This window comes from Phocoena sinus, chromosome 7 (assembly GCF_008692025.1).
Source record: "Phocoena sinus isolate mPhoSin1 chromosome 7, mPhoSin1.pri, whole genome shotgun sequence".
Classification (NCBI taxonomy): Eukaryota; Metazoa; Chordata; class Mammalia; order Artiodactyla; family Phocoenidae; genus Phocoena; species Phocoena sinus.
The window spans coordinates 19221344-19236183 of NC_045769.1; the positions used below are offsets into that span (position 1 = coordinate 19221344).

At 52.5% G+C, this 14840-nt stretch overlaps 3 protein-coding genes across 12 annotated transcripts in view; 1 reads left to right on the plus strand and 2 right to left on the minus strand.

Moving 5' to 3' along the window:
• STK36 (serine/threonine kinase 36) overlaps nucleotides 1-571 on the minus strand; it is a 28437-nt gene extending 27866 nt beyond the window's left edge. For 3 of the 6 annotated variants that reach the window (XM_032637282.1, XM_032637283.1, XM_032637279.1), the window contains exon 1: nucleotides 455-571. The gene's annotated coding sequence lies outside the window, so the exon portion shown is untranslated. Of the gene's footprint in view, nucleotides 1-227; nucleotides 248-291; nucleotides 400-454 lie in introns of those variants that run through there. The other 3 variants (XM_032637289.1, XM_032637280.1, XM_032637281.1) reach the window with 2 other exon arrangements.
• Nucleotides 253-7341, plus strand: RNF25 (ring finger protein 25). Of its 4 annotated transcripts, XM_032637292.1 has the most exons (11): nucleotides 701-754; nucleotides 1207-1332; nucleotides 3442-3516; nucleotides 3758-3860; nucleotides 3953-4020; nucleotides 4119-4188; nucleotides 5367-5438; nucleotides 5527-5670; nucleotides 6009-6101; nucleotides 6375-6509; nucleotides 6707-7337. In XM_032637292.1, coding segments are annotated over exons 2-11 (1338 nt in total). In that variant the 5' UTR covers nucleotides 701-754; nucleotides 1207-1330; the 3' UTR covers nucleotides 7283-7337. The 4 variants fall into 4 exon arrangements, with proteins under 4 accessions (XP_032493182.1, XP_032493181.1, XP_032493184.1 ...); XM_032637291.1 differs by lacking the exon at nucleotides 1207-1332 and having other exon boundaries at nucleotides 253-754; nucleotides 6012-6101; nucleotides 6707-7327; XM_032637290.1 differs by lacking the exon at nucleotides 1207-1332 and having other exon boundaries at nucleotides 683-754; nucleotides 6707-7341.
• Nucleotides 7342-8008: 667 nt separating this feature from the next.
• Nucleotides 8009-12747, minus strand: LOC116756455 (mitochondrial chaperone BCS1). 2 transcript variants are annotated; one of them, XM_032636819.1, is made up of 8 exons: nucleotides 12489-12747; nucleotides 10665-11033; nucleotides 10424-10563; nucleotides 9780-9974; nucleotides 9412-9475; nucleotides 9004-9173; nucleotides 8680-8797; nucleotides 8009-8321 (listed from the first exon to the last, which is right to left on the minus strand). In XM_032636819.1, exons 2-8 carry the CDS (start codon nucleotides 10982-10984, stop codon nucleotides 8069-8071), a joined length of 1260 nt encoding a protein of 419 aa, XP_032492710.1. In that variant the 5' UTR covers nucleotides 10985-11033; nucleotides 12489-12747; the 3' UTR covers nucleotides 8009-8068. The 2 variants fall into 2 exon arrangements, with proteins under 2 accessions (XP_032492710.1, XP_032492711.1); XM_032636820.1 differs by lacking the exon at nucleotides 12489-12747 and adding an exon at nucleotides 11271-12433.
• Nucleotides 12748-14840: the final 2093 nt, after the last annotated feature.

Genomic DNA, 14840 nt, shown 5'->3' on the forward strand with positions numbered 1-14840 from the left:
TTTTCTCTTCCTGTCTCCCAACCCAACCTTGTTCCCACCTGACCCCGTGTCCCCCTTCCCCCTCCACCCAGCCTTGCCCACCCGACCACTGCCCCCTTCACCCAGCCTCTCCCCCTCACCCCACCCTCTCCACCCAGCCTCACCCACCCGACCCCACCCCCCTCCATCCAGCCTCGCCCACCGACCCCGCCCCTTCCAGCCACCCCAAAGTTCCTGCCACTGACAACCTTCTCAGCACCCCCGCCCACACCCTCAGCCCGCCGGCCTAGCGGACAGGAGCGCCTCTCTTACCCCAAGCCTAGGAGCTTCAAGCTCTTTAGGCCGAGGTACGCCGGCCCTGGCCTTCAGCCCCGCCCCTTCTGGGTGCCTTCGTATTTTGCCTGACTTATCGTTCTTATCGTGGGACGTATCGTCCCACCCCCCCCCCCCACACTGCCGGTCTCTTTAGACTCACATTGTTACCAATTTTACTCGCTAGAACTGGTCAGAGGTTCGGAGGAACAGGCGTTCAGGGGTGTGGGAGAGACGGTGGGCCGCCCATAGGCACTTCCTAGGGCATTTCCCAGCCATCCCTTGGCCCTCAGGACCATCTAAGGACCGGGAGTCTGAAGTTGCCTAGAAACGGCCGCGAGCTACTCTCCCTCCCCTGCTTTACTTTCCGCCTCCGACTGCCCGGAGGCTGTTTCCGGTTCCGGTTGCGGGCCGCAGAAGACATGGCGGCGTCTGCGTCGGCAGCTGCAGGGGAGGAGGACTGGTAACTTTGGGGTCATGGGCTTTGGAGGACCGCCTGGATCCGGTCCGGGGGACTAGCGGCAGCCGCAGACGGTCCGTACGGCGGGCGCGTGGGGCGGGGCGAGGGATGAGGGATGGCAGAGACGCTTACATCTCTTCCTAAGAGAGTCCTGGACTGGGGAGCGGGTGGGTGGAGGGGCACTGGTCTGACCCGGAGGAGACCGCATCAGCGCCGACCTGGCTGGTTCGGGCCGCGCCTTATCAGGTTCGATCCTCCGGCTTCACCCCGTCCCATTCTCGCCTTCTGAAGTGGATTTGCTCAGGGTCCCGGGGGATTCCTGTTTATCAGATCTTCGCCCCCCTCCCCGTCCCTCTTACTTCCCAGAACCAATGTCCTCCAATTCCCGTCCCCCTTTCCCCTCGGATCAGACTATTTCCTCCGAGGCTTTTCTCAACCTTCTCCCTTCCCGACAGCACTAATGAGGCTGTTGTCTGAATAAAGCTTTACACCTCACGGAAAGCGCTCCTAGTCCTTCTCTCAAGCATTCGTCACAAGGGACCAGAACATGGAAGGACTCTGGGATTTGGAAATAGATAAATGTGGGTTCACATCATATTTTGTTAGCTGTGTAATGCTGACCAGGCACCTAGCTTCTATGAATCAGTGTCCTTAGCTGTAAAAAAAAAAAAGTGGGTGTGGCATCCACCTCAGAGAAGGATCTGAGAGGATCAAGATGGATTTGTAACATACCTAAGCCTCCTTTTCATTAATAACTCTGAGGTGTAGGCACCTGAGGAGACTAAATGAGGCCTGAAGAGGTAAAATGAGCTGCCAAAAGGTACATAGTTATGACTAGGAATCCAGGTTGTCAGACTCCAAACCTTAGGTTCTTAGTTCTAGGACATTGTACAGTTCCACCTCCCCCTTTTTTTTCTTTGCGGTTCTCGGGCCTCTCTCACCGTTGTGGCCTCTCCCGTTGCGGAGCACAGGCTCCGGACGCGCAGGCTCAGCGGCCATGGCTCACGGGCCCAGCCGCTTCGTGACATGTGGGATCTTCCCGGACCGGGGCACGAACCCGCGTCCCCTGCATCGGCAGGCGGACTCTCAACCACTGCGCCACCAGGGAAGCCCTCCCCTTTTTATTGTCACCATCTTACCACCATCCCATTCCATATCTCACATCCAGGGCCCAAGTCACAGGTAGGGTGGGTGAAGTATTGAAGGGCTTCTTGATGGAGGCTCCACCTCAGTGTTTCATTGGTTCAGGGAGCCCAGCCAGTGCTGGCCTTTTTTGAGACCATGCAGGCTTGCTGTTTTCAACCTATTCAGGGGAATTTAAGATTCTGAGGGGACACGTTGTGCCTTGGTGAGGGCCGTAATGATTGTACAGCCAGCCTGCAGTGCTCTAAGACTCCAACGCGCATGTCAACCAGAAGTACCCAACTGTTACCTACATTATCTATTTTATATTTTCAGGTGTCTGCCTAAGACTTAAAAAGACTTTAAAAATTTTTGAGAATCACTCTCTATATATAGACATACACATGTATACACACACACGCACACACACACACACATGTATGTCACACTACGGCAGCCCTGCTCTTGGTGAAGAAGGGGCAATATAACTATAAGAAAGCAAACCAAATATGTATCTTTCCATGTATTATCTGGGTAAAGCTGTGGCCTCAAGCCAATAACTCATCTTCAGTGGCATTACAACTGCTCTTTCTGTGACTAAACATGTGTGTCCTCTGAGGGATGGCAGAGACACTGACATCTCTTCCTAAGAGAGTTCTGGACTGGGGAGCGGGTGGGTGGAGGGGCCACTGGATCCTGACCTGCACAAGTTGATCTAGATCAGTCAGACAGCAGGGATCATAAATACATTGAATATTAACTACAACCTTCTCTCTTTCCTTTTAAGGGAGAAGGTTAATACAAATAGGAAAAAAAAAGAACACAGACTAGCTACTATGGCCAAGATACTATTAGGCACTTGACATAAACAAATCACCTGTCATCCTCATGATAACTGTGGAGAGTGGGTGGTAATATCTATATGTGGTGGACAGGGTAATTCAGGCTTACAGATATAAGTAACTACTCAGATCACATAGCTGGTAAGTGATTGGTACCTGTTACTCATTCCAAGGCTGATGGCTCTTCCACTACAGCACAGCCTTTACAGCATGTAGATCTGTTCTGTTCAGGTTGGTATCTCCTTTGAGGAGGTTTACAGTGACTGGTATTGGCAGTGTGTGTAGACACTGGGATCCATGAACGGTGTAGGGAAAGCCAGGAGTGGTATTGGTAACCTGAATGCTAATCAATAGATGTCATATTTCTGGGTCAGAGAGATGGCCACTAAGGAACAACTAACAGTACAATGAAACTTAAACAGGGAGTCAGGAAACCTAGCTTGCGTCTCAGTCCTGCCTCAAGCCTTGAGATTTGGGCTAGTCTTTTCACCTTCTTGGGAATCTGTTTCCTCATCTATTGGCAGAAATGATCTGTAAAACTGATTCCTGTGCTTTCTACCTGGCCACTTGACAAATTAAGGAAACGTTTCCCCCATTTTTATGGAGGTTAGCAAGAGAATGCACGCATGCAGATTGCCATTTTTCTACAAAGCCAGGCTTCATGCGCCTTAGTAGGCTTTAATAGGGAGAGTTGTAATGGTAAGTCAATCTCCGCTGTCTCTCTAGGGTCCTTCCCTCTGAAGTTGAAGTGTTAGAGTCTATCTATCTGGATGAACTACAGGTGGTCAAAGGAAATGGCAGGTACGTATTCAACTAGAGGTGGGCAGGAGTCCCCTTGGTAGTAAGAGGATTCCATGCAGTATCTGTGGGCCTTGATTTGAGAGAATATTTCTGTCATGTAGATAGTCTATTCCTTTAATCACCCCAAAGAAAGAGCCTGATGCTCACTTCCTCTGCCCGCTTTACTCTCTCACCCCCATCCTCCCCAGCTCTCAAGTCCCTGCCCAGTCACATCCCAGGTCTCCACTTCATCCACCTGCAGATCATCATCATGGGAGATCTGCATCACCCTGCACCCCGCCACTGCAGAAGACCAGGATTCACAGTATGTCTGCTTCACTCTGGTGCTTCGGGTCCCAGCACAGGTGAGGCCTCTACTTTATGGCAGCAAAGGGAGGAAGGGGAGAGGCCTTGGGGTGGAGTGCATTAGCAGTAGCGTGGTATTTTCTCTCTCTAGTATCCCCACGAGGTGCCACAGATCTCTATCCGTAACCCCCGAGGACTCTCAGATGAACAGATCCACAAGTAAGTCGGGCTGGTCAGAGCAGGGAAAATTTGGGATACAGCTCAGTCCGGTGAGGGAAGGGGGCAGGCCTAATGTTTGCTTTGCCCTCTCCCCACAGGATCTCACAGGCGCTGAGCCACATGGCTGAGGCTGGGCTGGGTACTGCCATGCTCTATGAACTCATCGAGGTGAGAGGTGTGCTAGTCTGGGGAAATGTCCTTACCTTCCAGCTAGAGCAGTTTCTTTCAAGGGAGGCCATGGGCCTCGAATCTTAAATATGTCTAGAGACATTCATTTAGTTCTTGTTTAGGTAAGCCTAAACTGCTCCAGAAAGGTGAGACTCTCTTCTGTTTCAAAAAATCTCCCCAAAGACAGTTCCATAGCTTCTCCAAGTTGCCTATTCCAGCATCGTGACAGAAAAATTTTTTTCCTCTTTAACTTGAATTTTTCTTGCTTCATTATCAGTGCATTTCAATTGCCAATGCAAGTTCTCTTGGCATTGGCAACTGAAAATGGCAAGAGATCTTGCCTGGAGGGTCTAGCCATAAATGAACATTTGAAGGCTAGTGTGTCATTGGAGCTGACTAGAAAAAGTCATGGTTCTTTTCCTCAAAGAGTTTCTACCCTAGTAAAGGAAACGACCCACATGAAACTATGCCTAGAGCTACAAGTTAATATACACAGCTAACTTTTGTTGTTTGAGATCAAAAACACAAATACAGTCTTGTTCTCCTCTACTTTGAGTTTTTAAGAAAAATGTTCAGAAAAGAATGAAGGTGGGTGGCCTGGAGTCAGACCGGGCATAGACCACTGTAGCACTCCTAAGTCAGGCCTCCACGGTGCAGCTTTGAACTTCGTGGAATTCCAGAGTATTAGCTTTAAACAACAGTGCAGATGCGCATTTCATAGCTCAACCTGATGCCTTTTGAATTCTCTGTCCGTTTGGGGTGTCCATGCCTTCACTTTCTTTCTGAAAGCTGACTCCAGAACAGGCTCATTGAGGGAGTGATATTCAAAGGGGAATAACCAGGAAAGGCCTCCCAGAAGATGTGAGTTTTAATTGAACATTTTTTTTCTCTCAAAGGTGTTTTATTTTCATCCCCAAGATGTGTTAAAAGTGACTTAATGAGTGGAAAAACAATTAAATTGGATTTTGAAGCTGGGTAGATTTGGGGGGAGGGGTGTGGGCAGGGAGGAGGATTGATTCCAAGCAGAGGGAGCATCACCAAGACAGAAATGCATGGACACAAGGCAAACTGGCTTGGTGGGAGACGGCCCGCCAGTCACTCCTGGGAGTAGTCAACAAGCTTCACTCACAGTTCTGGCTCCTGCCTCCCTATTTGAACAGTATCTTCTCTCCTCTCAGAAAGGGAAGGAAATTCTCACAGATAACAACATCCCCCATGGCCAGTGCGTCATCTGCCTCTATGGTTTCCAGGTGGGTTACTCTCTTGGGACCTGGGGGTCGGCTGTGACAGACAGTGGAGGGCTTGGGGCGAGCTCTGACACAGTGCCTTACCCTCCAGGAGAAGGAGGCCTTTACCAAAACCACCTGTTACCACTACTTCCACTGCCACTGCCTGGCTCGGTACATCCAGCACATGGAGCAGGAGCTGCAGGCCCAGGGGCGGGAGCAGGAACGGGAATGGCAGCACGCCACAACCAAACAGGTTGACCTGCTGGCCCTGCTCGCTTGACCTCATGCCCTCTTCTATCCCTCCGCTCCAGGGCCGCCTTAGCCTTTTCAGGGTCATAGGTACCTCTGAGATTAACGAAAGCTCACCTTTGTCCAGGGAAAAAGGGGCATCCTTATACATACACGTAAGCATATTGCACACGGTTTCAGAGGGTTCCCAGACCTCTAGTTAGGCAGCCCCTGCTTTGCTCCCCCTCACTGCTGAACAGGTATTCCTATGCCCCTCCGTCCCAGCCCTCTACAGATGAGGCTGGGCAGCTGGCAAGCACCCTAGGCTGGGAAGCAGGGGTGCGATTTCACCTCTCTTTTCAGAAGGCCGTTGGTGTGCAGTGCCCGGTGTGCAGAGAGCCACTCGTGTACGATCTTGCCTCGCTGAAAGCAGCCCCTGAACCCCAGCAGCCCGTGGTAAGACAACTCGCTGCTGATCTGAGCCAAGAATAATGAAATATTGTCTGCTTTGAATGTGGTCTCTGGAATTGGCCTCAAGCTGCCTGGGCCCTCTCTGTGAAGCCATGGCCCCCAGCAGAAGTCCAAAACTCTGTTCGGGAGCCCAATCTGAGGGATAAAACCAAGAACCTTGAGCAGATCTCCTGAGGCAGTCCTAGAAGAGCCGGGGTTTCGAGTCTGCCTTCTCCTGTTGATTCTTCTCTCTGTGCCATTCTGCTCCTTTCCCTCCAGGAGCTGTACCAGCCCGATGCAGAGAGCTTGCGCCAGCAAGAAGAGCGCAAGAGGCTCTACCAGAGACAGCAGGAGAGGGGGGGCATCATTGACCTTGAGGCTGAGCGTAACCGGTACTTCATCAGCCTCCAGCAGGTGAGGGAAGGGTTTCCCACTCCTCCCCTGATGACACCAACCTTCCTACCAACACCCCTCTGCCGTGGCCCTCGGGTGAGCTTTGTTCTACCCGGGGAGGGCTGATGGCGGTCGGCTCAGATTCTAGGTGAGGGGCCTGCGGTTCCCTGCTTTGAGGAACTGCATCCCCTTCACTGCATCTGCTCACTTCCTTCTAGCCTCCTGCCCCTTTGGAACCCGAGTCAGCTGTAGATGCCTCTGGAGGATCCCACCCACCCAGTACCCTTGCCACAGAACAGTCCACCTCATCAACTGCTCAGACCACCCTGTCAGCTCCTCTGCCTGTGGCCTCCCAGTACACATGTGAGATTCCAGGGGCTGGGCCAAATCAGCAAAAGCTGGGCGAGACCCAGAAAGCTATGCTAGATCCTCCCCGGGCCAGTCGAGGTCCCTGGAGACAAGCCGAACGGAGGCACCTAAAAGGAGGGGAGTGCAATGCCCTCAAAGGTACCAGTGACACCCAGGAACTGCCACCTCCTGAGGGGCCCCTCAAGGAGCCTATGGACCTAAAGCCAGAGTCCCGTAACCAAGGGGTTGAAGGTCCTCCCCAAGAAAAGGGGCATGGCAACTGGCAGGGTCCCCCGCCCCGCAGGACTCGCGACTGTGCCCGCTGGGAGCGCTCCAAGGGTCGGACACCGGCTTCTTCCTACCACCACCTGCCTCGGGGTCGGGGAGCCTACCGGCCTGGTCCTCAAAGGGAGACCGTGAGCCTCGAACCGGAGGATGGTTCCTAGCAGTACTGTGGGGGGTGGGGGGGGACAATAAAGAGATTGGCCTTGTTTGGCTTTCCTTACTTAGTAGTGCCTAGCCTGTGAAGTATGGATCTCTTTCTAAATTCCCAGCAAGACGAGCATGGCACAGTAGCCACAACATTGCTCTGAAGTCTGTTCTCCCAAGAAATCGGGGTCTGGATAAAGAGGAGTCTGACATCTCAGCTAGTATAGTGGATTCCAAGGAAAACTAGTGGAGGCCAACATTTAAGAAGAATACGCATGGGCTTCCCTGGTGGCACAGTGGTTGAGAGTCCGCCTGCTGATGCAGGGGACACAGGTTCGTGCCCCAGTCTGGGAGGATCCCACATGCCGCGGAGCGGCTGGGCCCGTGACCCGTGGCCGCTGAGCCTGCGCGTCTGGAGCCTGTGCTCCCCAACGGGAGAGGCCACAGCAGTGAGAGGCCCGTGTACCGCAAAAAAAAAAAAAAAAAGAATATGCAGGACCCACAACCCACTGTGCATACACCCACATCTATCTATCTGTCTATACTTGAATATCTTGAGGTGGAGGATGGTACTTTCCTGTTTACTACAGTCTCTCTTCTGCCCCCTTTGTCTAAGGCAGGCTGTGCCCCCAGCATTTGCATATGTGGACACCTGATGGCCCCTGAAGGCATCTGTGTTTATAGCCCCTGCTTTTTCCTCAAGTGCCAACACCAGAAGGTAGGAGGGAGGTCAGAGAACGCAGTAGCATGACAGGTGTTTATTGATCTCCTAGAGGAGGAGAGGGCTGGGCACAGCCCAGTTGTCACCTCCTCAGAGACTCCGCATTGTGAATTGCCCCTGCAGGGTCACTTTTATAAAGCATGAAGTAGCCCTGCACCTCGGCAGGGCTGATCTGAGTTGTAGCTTGAAGGACATGGTCTGCAAAGGTCTCGGCCAGGGAAGCTGCTTGCCCTGGATAGAACCTCTGGAACATCTGGGTCAGCTGCCAGCGTGAGCAGTGGCCCACATACTCCTTCATGTCTACTCGCCCAGGGCGTATCAGGGCAGGGTCGAGCCTAAGAGAAGAAGGCAGCAAAAGCAGAGTCATGAGCAGCAGTGCCACCAGCACCCCCAAAAATGGTCCTACTAGGGCTTCCCTGGTGGCGCAGTGGTTGGGAGTCCGCCTGCCGATGCGGGGGACGCGGGTTCGTGCCCCGGTCCGGGAAGATCCCACATGCTGCGGAGCGGCTGAGCCCGTGAGCCATGGCCGCTGAGCCTGCACGTCCGGAGCCTGTACTCCGCAGCGGGAGGGGCCACAGCAGTGAGAGGCCCGCATACCGCAAAAAAAAAAAGGTCCCGCTGAACCTCCTAATCCTCCTAAGATAGTGAGGGGGTGGAATCTTGCCTCACAGTCTTGAGTACCTCACTCCTCACCTGTCAACATAGTTGGTGGTCATGAACACGATGCGTGCCTCCGTGGAAGCCACGCCATCCAAGGCGTTGAGCAGGCCGCTGAAAGTGAGACGACCTAGACCTTGGTACTTCACTGGGTCTGGAAGAAGGCAGAGATAAAGCATGAGTGATCATAGTCCTACTTAAAATTAGCATCCCCTTCTACTCCTTACTTACCATGTCCCCCTACTTATCAATGCGTCTTGTGGCCTCTCATTGCTAACCCATCAGCTCCCTGGATTTCTCCTTTCTTCCACTGTTCCTCATTTAGAAACACTCCCCCTTCCGTCAACTTCCCTCACTTACTCTCCACAGCCAGGTCTCGACTGAGAAAGGCAGCATCCACATCCTCCAGGAGCACCAGGCTCTGCTGCGGTGCCACGCTCAGCAGGTGGTTGAGCCGGTCATCAGAGAGGCTGGAGTCTGTGAGGCTCAGCAGGCAGATGCTGTGCTGCAGTTCCCCAGCCAGGGCTGTGCTATGGAGGAGGGATGACAGGTAATGGGCAACCTGGGAACTGGTCCTTGGGCCCAGCTGCTTGTTCCTCACTGTACTAGTTTTGTCTCGGAGGCCTAAACCTTTCACCATACCCCGCTAGTGTTCCACATGTCTCATGTTTATCCCGGTTCCTGTTCCCCACATTCATTTCCCTTTCCAACCCCACCAGTCCAGTTTCTCTCCAGTTTGAGGGTTAAGGGAAGTTTGACTCTACTCACATAAAACTGCTCTTTCCACAACCAGGGGGCCCATAAAGCAGGTAGCCACGTCTGTAGGGAATGCCTAAGAATACAGCCGGGATGATTGTCAAGACCTAAAATGAATCATGTACTCTGCCCCAGATGTCCACATTCATGCCCAACTCTGCTCCTTGGAGGCCTGATGACTTTGGCATTGGAAGAAATCATTCCCGTAGACAACTTTTCTCTCCGCTTTGTCTATGGGAATTAGGCTAGAGCTTTATATTTGCCCACAAATATAAAGCGCTAGCCCACAGCTTTATATCTGGCCACAAAGACCAGCCTGTTCCCTCCTGTTCTTATACCACATCAAAAACAACCTAGCGAAGACCCCAGCTGCTTCTCACCTCTGTCAGTGTACCACTTGGGGTTATCGATGAATTCCCGGATGTCTCTGACAATTCGGTCAGCCAGACCCTGTTCTAGAACCACAGAATTCAGTGGCCGGCGGCGGCGTGGATAGCCAAAGGGGCGCCATTCAGAGCCCACGGCTGTGTACATCACTGTCTTCCCTTCCTCCTGCTGCAAGGCTAGCTCTCGAGCTGGGAGGGGAGAGATGAGACAAAGCCAATAATTTCTCTTTGCCATGCTACTAGGCAGAGCTCTGCCAAAACAGTTTCCCTCGGGCTTCCCTGGTGGCGCAGTGGTTGAGAGTCCGCCTGCTGATGCAGGGGACACGGGTTCGTGCCCTGGTCCGGGAAGATCCCATATGCCGCAGAGCGGCTGGGCCCGTGAGCCATGGCCGCTGGGCCTGTGCGTCCAGAGCCTGTGCTCTGCAACGGGAGAGGCCACAACAGTGAGAGGCCCGCGTACAGCAAAAAAAAAAAAAAAAAAAGAATATACCAAAACAGTTTCCCTAGCCACCAGTGCTCCCATGGTCTCAGAGACTCCTGTTCCTCCTCTCCAAGCTTCTCTTCCTTTGATGTCGAAGACCCCATCCCTGCAACTACCACCCCCTGCCCCCATAAAGCCTGTCTGTGCCATCCCACACCTTCCTCCAGGATGTTGAAGAAGACCTTTCGGTCAGTGCCCAGAGCCGTGAAGGTGACAGATTCCCAGGGGGTCCCCGTCTGCAGGTCTATCATCTGCATCTCTCGGCTCCGTTGCACCCGGATCCATTTCCCTTGATACCTGAATAAGAATGGTCAAAATGAGGTGAACGAATGGGTCAAACCCACCTCCCCTCATTCTCCTTTTCTACTCTCAGAGCCCTCTCTGGTTCCCAACCTTACCAGATAAAGTGGTTTCCAGGGCTGGGGACAAATTCAAATTTAGTGGAGATGCGGCCACTCTCGTGCTGAAGGTACGAAGTCTCGACACTGAGGTGCTGAGTTCGGGTACTGTGGCGAGTGAGCCAGCTAAGCAACCAGGCATAGCTCCTGTCTCGAGCAGGGACTTCCAGTGTGATCATGTAATGGCGCCGGAATGCCACCAGACCCAGTTGGGCACCCTTCCGGGCCAGGGCCAGGGCTGTGCCCACACCCACCAGCCCAAATCCAGCCCCAAAGTAGGGATTGTCCTTCAGGGCCAGAACAAAGTCTGAGAGGGGCATCTTGAAAGGAAAACACTGAATCTTACTGGCCCCAAGGCATTTTCAAGACCTGGGGGTGGGGAGCAGTGGAGATGGGACAAAGCACAAGATTAGTTTAGAAAATGGACTCTGAAATTCCTCCTCAACCCACCCCTCCCCCCCTGCAGAAGCTGGGAGCAGGAAGGACAGGTCAGCATTACTGTGTGCTTCAATATCCTCCCTCTGTGGGGTGGGGTTGGTGTTGGAATGCAAGGGATGGGACTCTGGGCCAGTTGCCCCATTTTGCCTTTCATTATCCTGTTCATACCTGTTTCTTGCCAGACGACTATGTCTGGAGATTCCTTAAACCTGAGAGAACCATATAACCGGCTTCACATCAGGATAATGGATGGACAGAATTTTCGTGGTCCCTGGAACCAGCTGAGTTAGAAAGGGGCCCACTGGCCAGAGTTAGGAGGGGATGAAGAAGCTACTGTCTTCTGTCAACCTGTCAGTAACCTCATGCCTTGCTATTATGAGTCATGTACTTCAAATATCCTCTCCTCTCCTTTACATGCTAATGTCCTGTTTAGCTTTTTATTACCTCCCACCTAAATTGTCTCTTCAAAATTAATTTTAGGGGCTTCCCTGGTGGAGCAGCGGTTGAGAGTCCGCCTGCCGATGCAGGGGACACGGGTTCATGCCCCGGTCCGGGAAGATCCCACATGCCGCGGAGCGGCTGGGCCCGTGAACCATGGCCGCTGAGCCTGCGCGTCCGGAGCCTGTGCTCCGCGGCGAGAGAGGCCACAATAGTGGCCCGCAAAGAAAAAAAAAATTAATTTTAGTTCTTGAAGTGGCATCTTAATGGGTCTCCACGTCCTGCTTCACCAAACTGCTACACAGGGGTCCAGATCTTTCTTCATAAGGATCTGCTTGAATCCCACTACTTTCCCTACTCCAACACCTCCAATGACTGGCTCTCAACAGGTCCCTGAATTAGGTAGAAACTTCTCTGCCTCCACAATACGGGGCCCACCTACCTTTAATGGCTTAGCTCCTAATACTCTCTGTTGAACAAATATACAAACCTCCTTCTTCCTTGCTCAAGCAGTTCTCTTGGCTCGGAATGCCCATTTTAATTTATTTCCTCCATTCTCTCCAGTTGAAGCCCCGCCCATCTGCTACTTTCTCCAAAGAGATTTCCTCGAATTCCACCCCCAATAAAATGTGACAGGGCCTGATTCTAGACTGTAAGATCCCGAAGGGTAGGAGGTCAAATGTTTTCTAGCACACCTCGCCCGCCCCCCTGCCACTTTGCTCTACGCCTGGCACGCAGTTTGGTGAACTGACAGCAGTGACCTCCGCTGAAGCTCAGAAGAGGATCCAGAATTCCAAAATTCGTATGCGTGGAAGGTTACAGACAAAGCCCTTCCCCCTCCCGGTCCCTGTCGGTCGCCCAGAAGCCCCCTCCCGAACGCCCTCTACACCCCAGCGCGCGCCTCCAGCAGCAGGGTTTGGAATAATCGGTCACTCCCCCGCCCCTTACCGCCATGACTCTCTGGCCCTCCCTCTCGATGGTTTCACCCCTTCGCTCTTCAGTGAAGCGCCGCTTCGCCCGGCCCCCGAGTTGTTTCATCTACTTCCCGCCACACCCTCCAAGAAGGCTATGCCACTCTGCTCCACAACTCTCGATGGTACTCTTTGGGCCTCAAGGCCAGGAGGGGGTGTGGGGGTGAGGAACGATCGACAGAACCATAGAGTACTCCGCCAGCCTCACAGAGGAAGAGAGAGCGGCCTCCAAATGCCCGGGTGCTAGAGGCGGCTGGGCCGGAGGCGGTCGCACAAAAGGAGTCACGGGAGGCGACTCTAGCCGCTGGTCGGCCATAGAGGTGAGGCTCCCGCCCGCGCAGGGCCGGGAGGTAAGCGAGCGGCAGCGGGGCGGGAATTAGTAGGGAGTGCGGGTGGAGCAGGCCGGAGGCAAAAGTTTCTCGAGCACCAGGGTGAGGGGTGGGTCTGGGCGGTGGGAGCGCTCGGGATAAGTGCTGGAGGGAGCACGGCGACGAGCGAGGCCCCGGCGCATCACATCAGCCGCCCCGGTGCCTCGGTCGCGTCACTGCCCTAGACCGCGCCCGGTTACCCGCTGCCTCTCCTTAGGACCATAAACATGACGATGCTCCATCCTAAGCCTTGCAGGTTACAAAACGGCTTTCTCATTTGCTGGCACTTGTGATTCCCTCTCCCGCCCAACGATGTGGACGCTGTCTGTCATCGCCTCCACTTTACAGATAGAAAAGCTGAGGCCCCGAGAAGCGAGGGGACTGTATCTGTCCAAGGCCACGCGGTGAGTCAGAGCCCACAGGAAAGTGGAAACCGGGTGCCTTGGTCCCCAGGCTGGATCTCATCCTTTTCCCAGGCCTTCTCTCTGCCTTAATTTGTCCTTTCTCTTTCTCAGTACCCGTGCCCCGAGGATAAGTTCATTTCTTCTCTTGTGCCCACCTATGTCCCACCTCACTCCGCCTTCCAGCGGCTCAATCTAGACGACACCGCGTCCTCCTTGGCTCCCCCCTAAGGCAAGTATACTGCCCGAGCTGGAAGACTCCCGAGAGCAGCGATGATAAGTGGAGGCTGTGGTTTCCAGAGAATCCTCTGAGGGCGGAAATGCCCTGCCCTGCCACCTTCCGAATTTCCGTGATCTGAGGCTTTGAGTTGCCGAATTCTCAGCTGCAACCTGATTTCCTAGCCCTAGGAAATGGCCCTAGGCCATTACTCGACCTCCATGACTCAATTTCATGAAATGATTACTGTCATTCTTATTAATTCTTAGTTATTTAGCTTAGACTAATTTTAGCCGTGTATAACAAGATATGCAATTTACTTGATATTCATCTCTCAGTTGTGTTCCAGTGTTCAATGTGAGGCCATAGTCAATTTGTTAGAAATTTCTCCAGGTGTGTTAACTTGTAAGGCATCACTGATTTGATATCTTAGTAGAAGCCTAAATTTGCTTTGATGCATTTCCGTGTCTGGAGTTCTTCACTAGAATTCCCTTATTTGTCTGACTTGTATAGACTGTTGTGGTTCAGTGAAGTGATAACATCAATAAACTCCACTCAGAAAGCTCCAAGTCTAGGGAGGGAGACTGATAGGTAAATGACAGTGCAGTGTGACACAGTTTCTGACAGAGCTATGTACAATGTGCCATTAGGACCTCAGAGAGAGAAACTTAGATGAAAGGTGTCCGGAAGCCATCCTAGTGGAAGTGACATTTGTGTAGATTCTTAAAGGATAGTTAGGAGTTGGTTAGCCAGACAAGAGAGATGGCAAAGGGGAGAAGGCCCATCAGGCCGAGAGAGGGATGTGTAAGGTTATGGAAGCAGAAGAGAATGTGGTGAGTCTGGGGAATGGCAAATCAATGACAAGTTGAATCATCAGAGCTCTTTTGCGGAGAGAGGTAGAAGGTGAATCTGGAGAGGTCAGCAGGGGCCGGATCATGAAGGAAGGGCTTTGAGCTAAGGAATAGTGAGCTCATAAAATGTTAAGAGGGGAGGGGACCTCTGAGATCCCTTGGTCCCACCCAATTTTATTGCAGGTAAGAGAACTGAGACCCAGATTGCTTAGTAATTTGTCCAACATCACTTAGCTCCAAGAAACAGTCTTTAATATATTGGCTACAACTTCTTGTCTCTTTCCTACTTTGATCCCTATTAACATGTTTATGCTTTTTGTTCTAAACATTGTCATAAAAAGAAAATTTCTAGATTAATTACGTATGGCATGCTGCCATGCACGTAAATGCCTAATTGGGCAGGCACTGGGCTGTGCACCCACACCAAGTGGGAAGAAAGTGAGAGATCTAATTATATGTTGTTTGGTTTTTCTTCTGGTTGGTTATCAGCAC

What these genes read in the sequence shown, in the direction of transcription:
- RNF25 (XM_032637290.1), top strand. Translation starts at nt 714, where the DNA reads ATGGCGGCGTCTGCGTCGGCAGCTGCAGGGGAGGAGGACTG. An exon ending in TCTGCCTCTATGGTTTCCAG is followed by an intron (nt 5,439 to 5,526) that starts GTGGGTTACTCT and finishes CTTACCCTCCAG; the next exon opens with GAGAAGGAGGCCTTTACCAA. An exon ending in CTGAACCCCAGCAGCCCGTG is followed by an intron (nt 6,102 to 6,374) that starts GTAAGACAACTC and finishes CTTTCCCTCCAG; the next exon opens with GAGCTGTACCAGCCCGATGC.
- LOC116756455 (XM_032636819.1), bottom strand. Translation starts at nt 10,984, where the DNA reads ATGCCCCTCTCAGACTTTGTTCTGGCCCTGAAGGACAATCCCTACTTT. An exon ending in CAAGTGGTACACTGACAGAG is followed by an intron (nt 9,476 to 9,779) that starts GTGAGAAGCAGC and finishes CTGTATTCTTAG; the next exon opens with GCATTCCCTACAGACGTGGC. An exon ending in TCGAGACCTGGCTGTGGAGA is followed by an intron (nt 8,798 to 9,003) that starts GTAAGTGAGGGA and finishes GCCTTCTTCCAG; the next exon opens with ACCCAGTGAAGTACCAAGGT.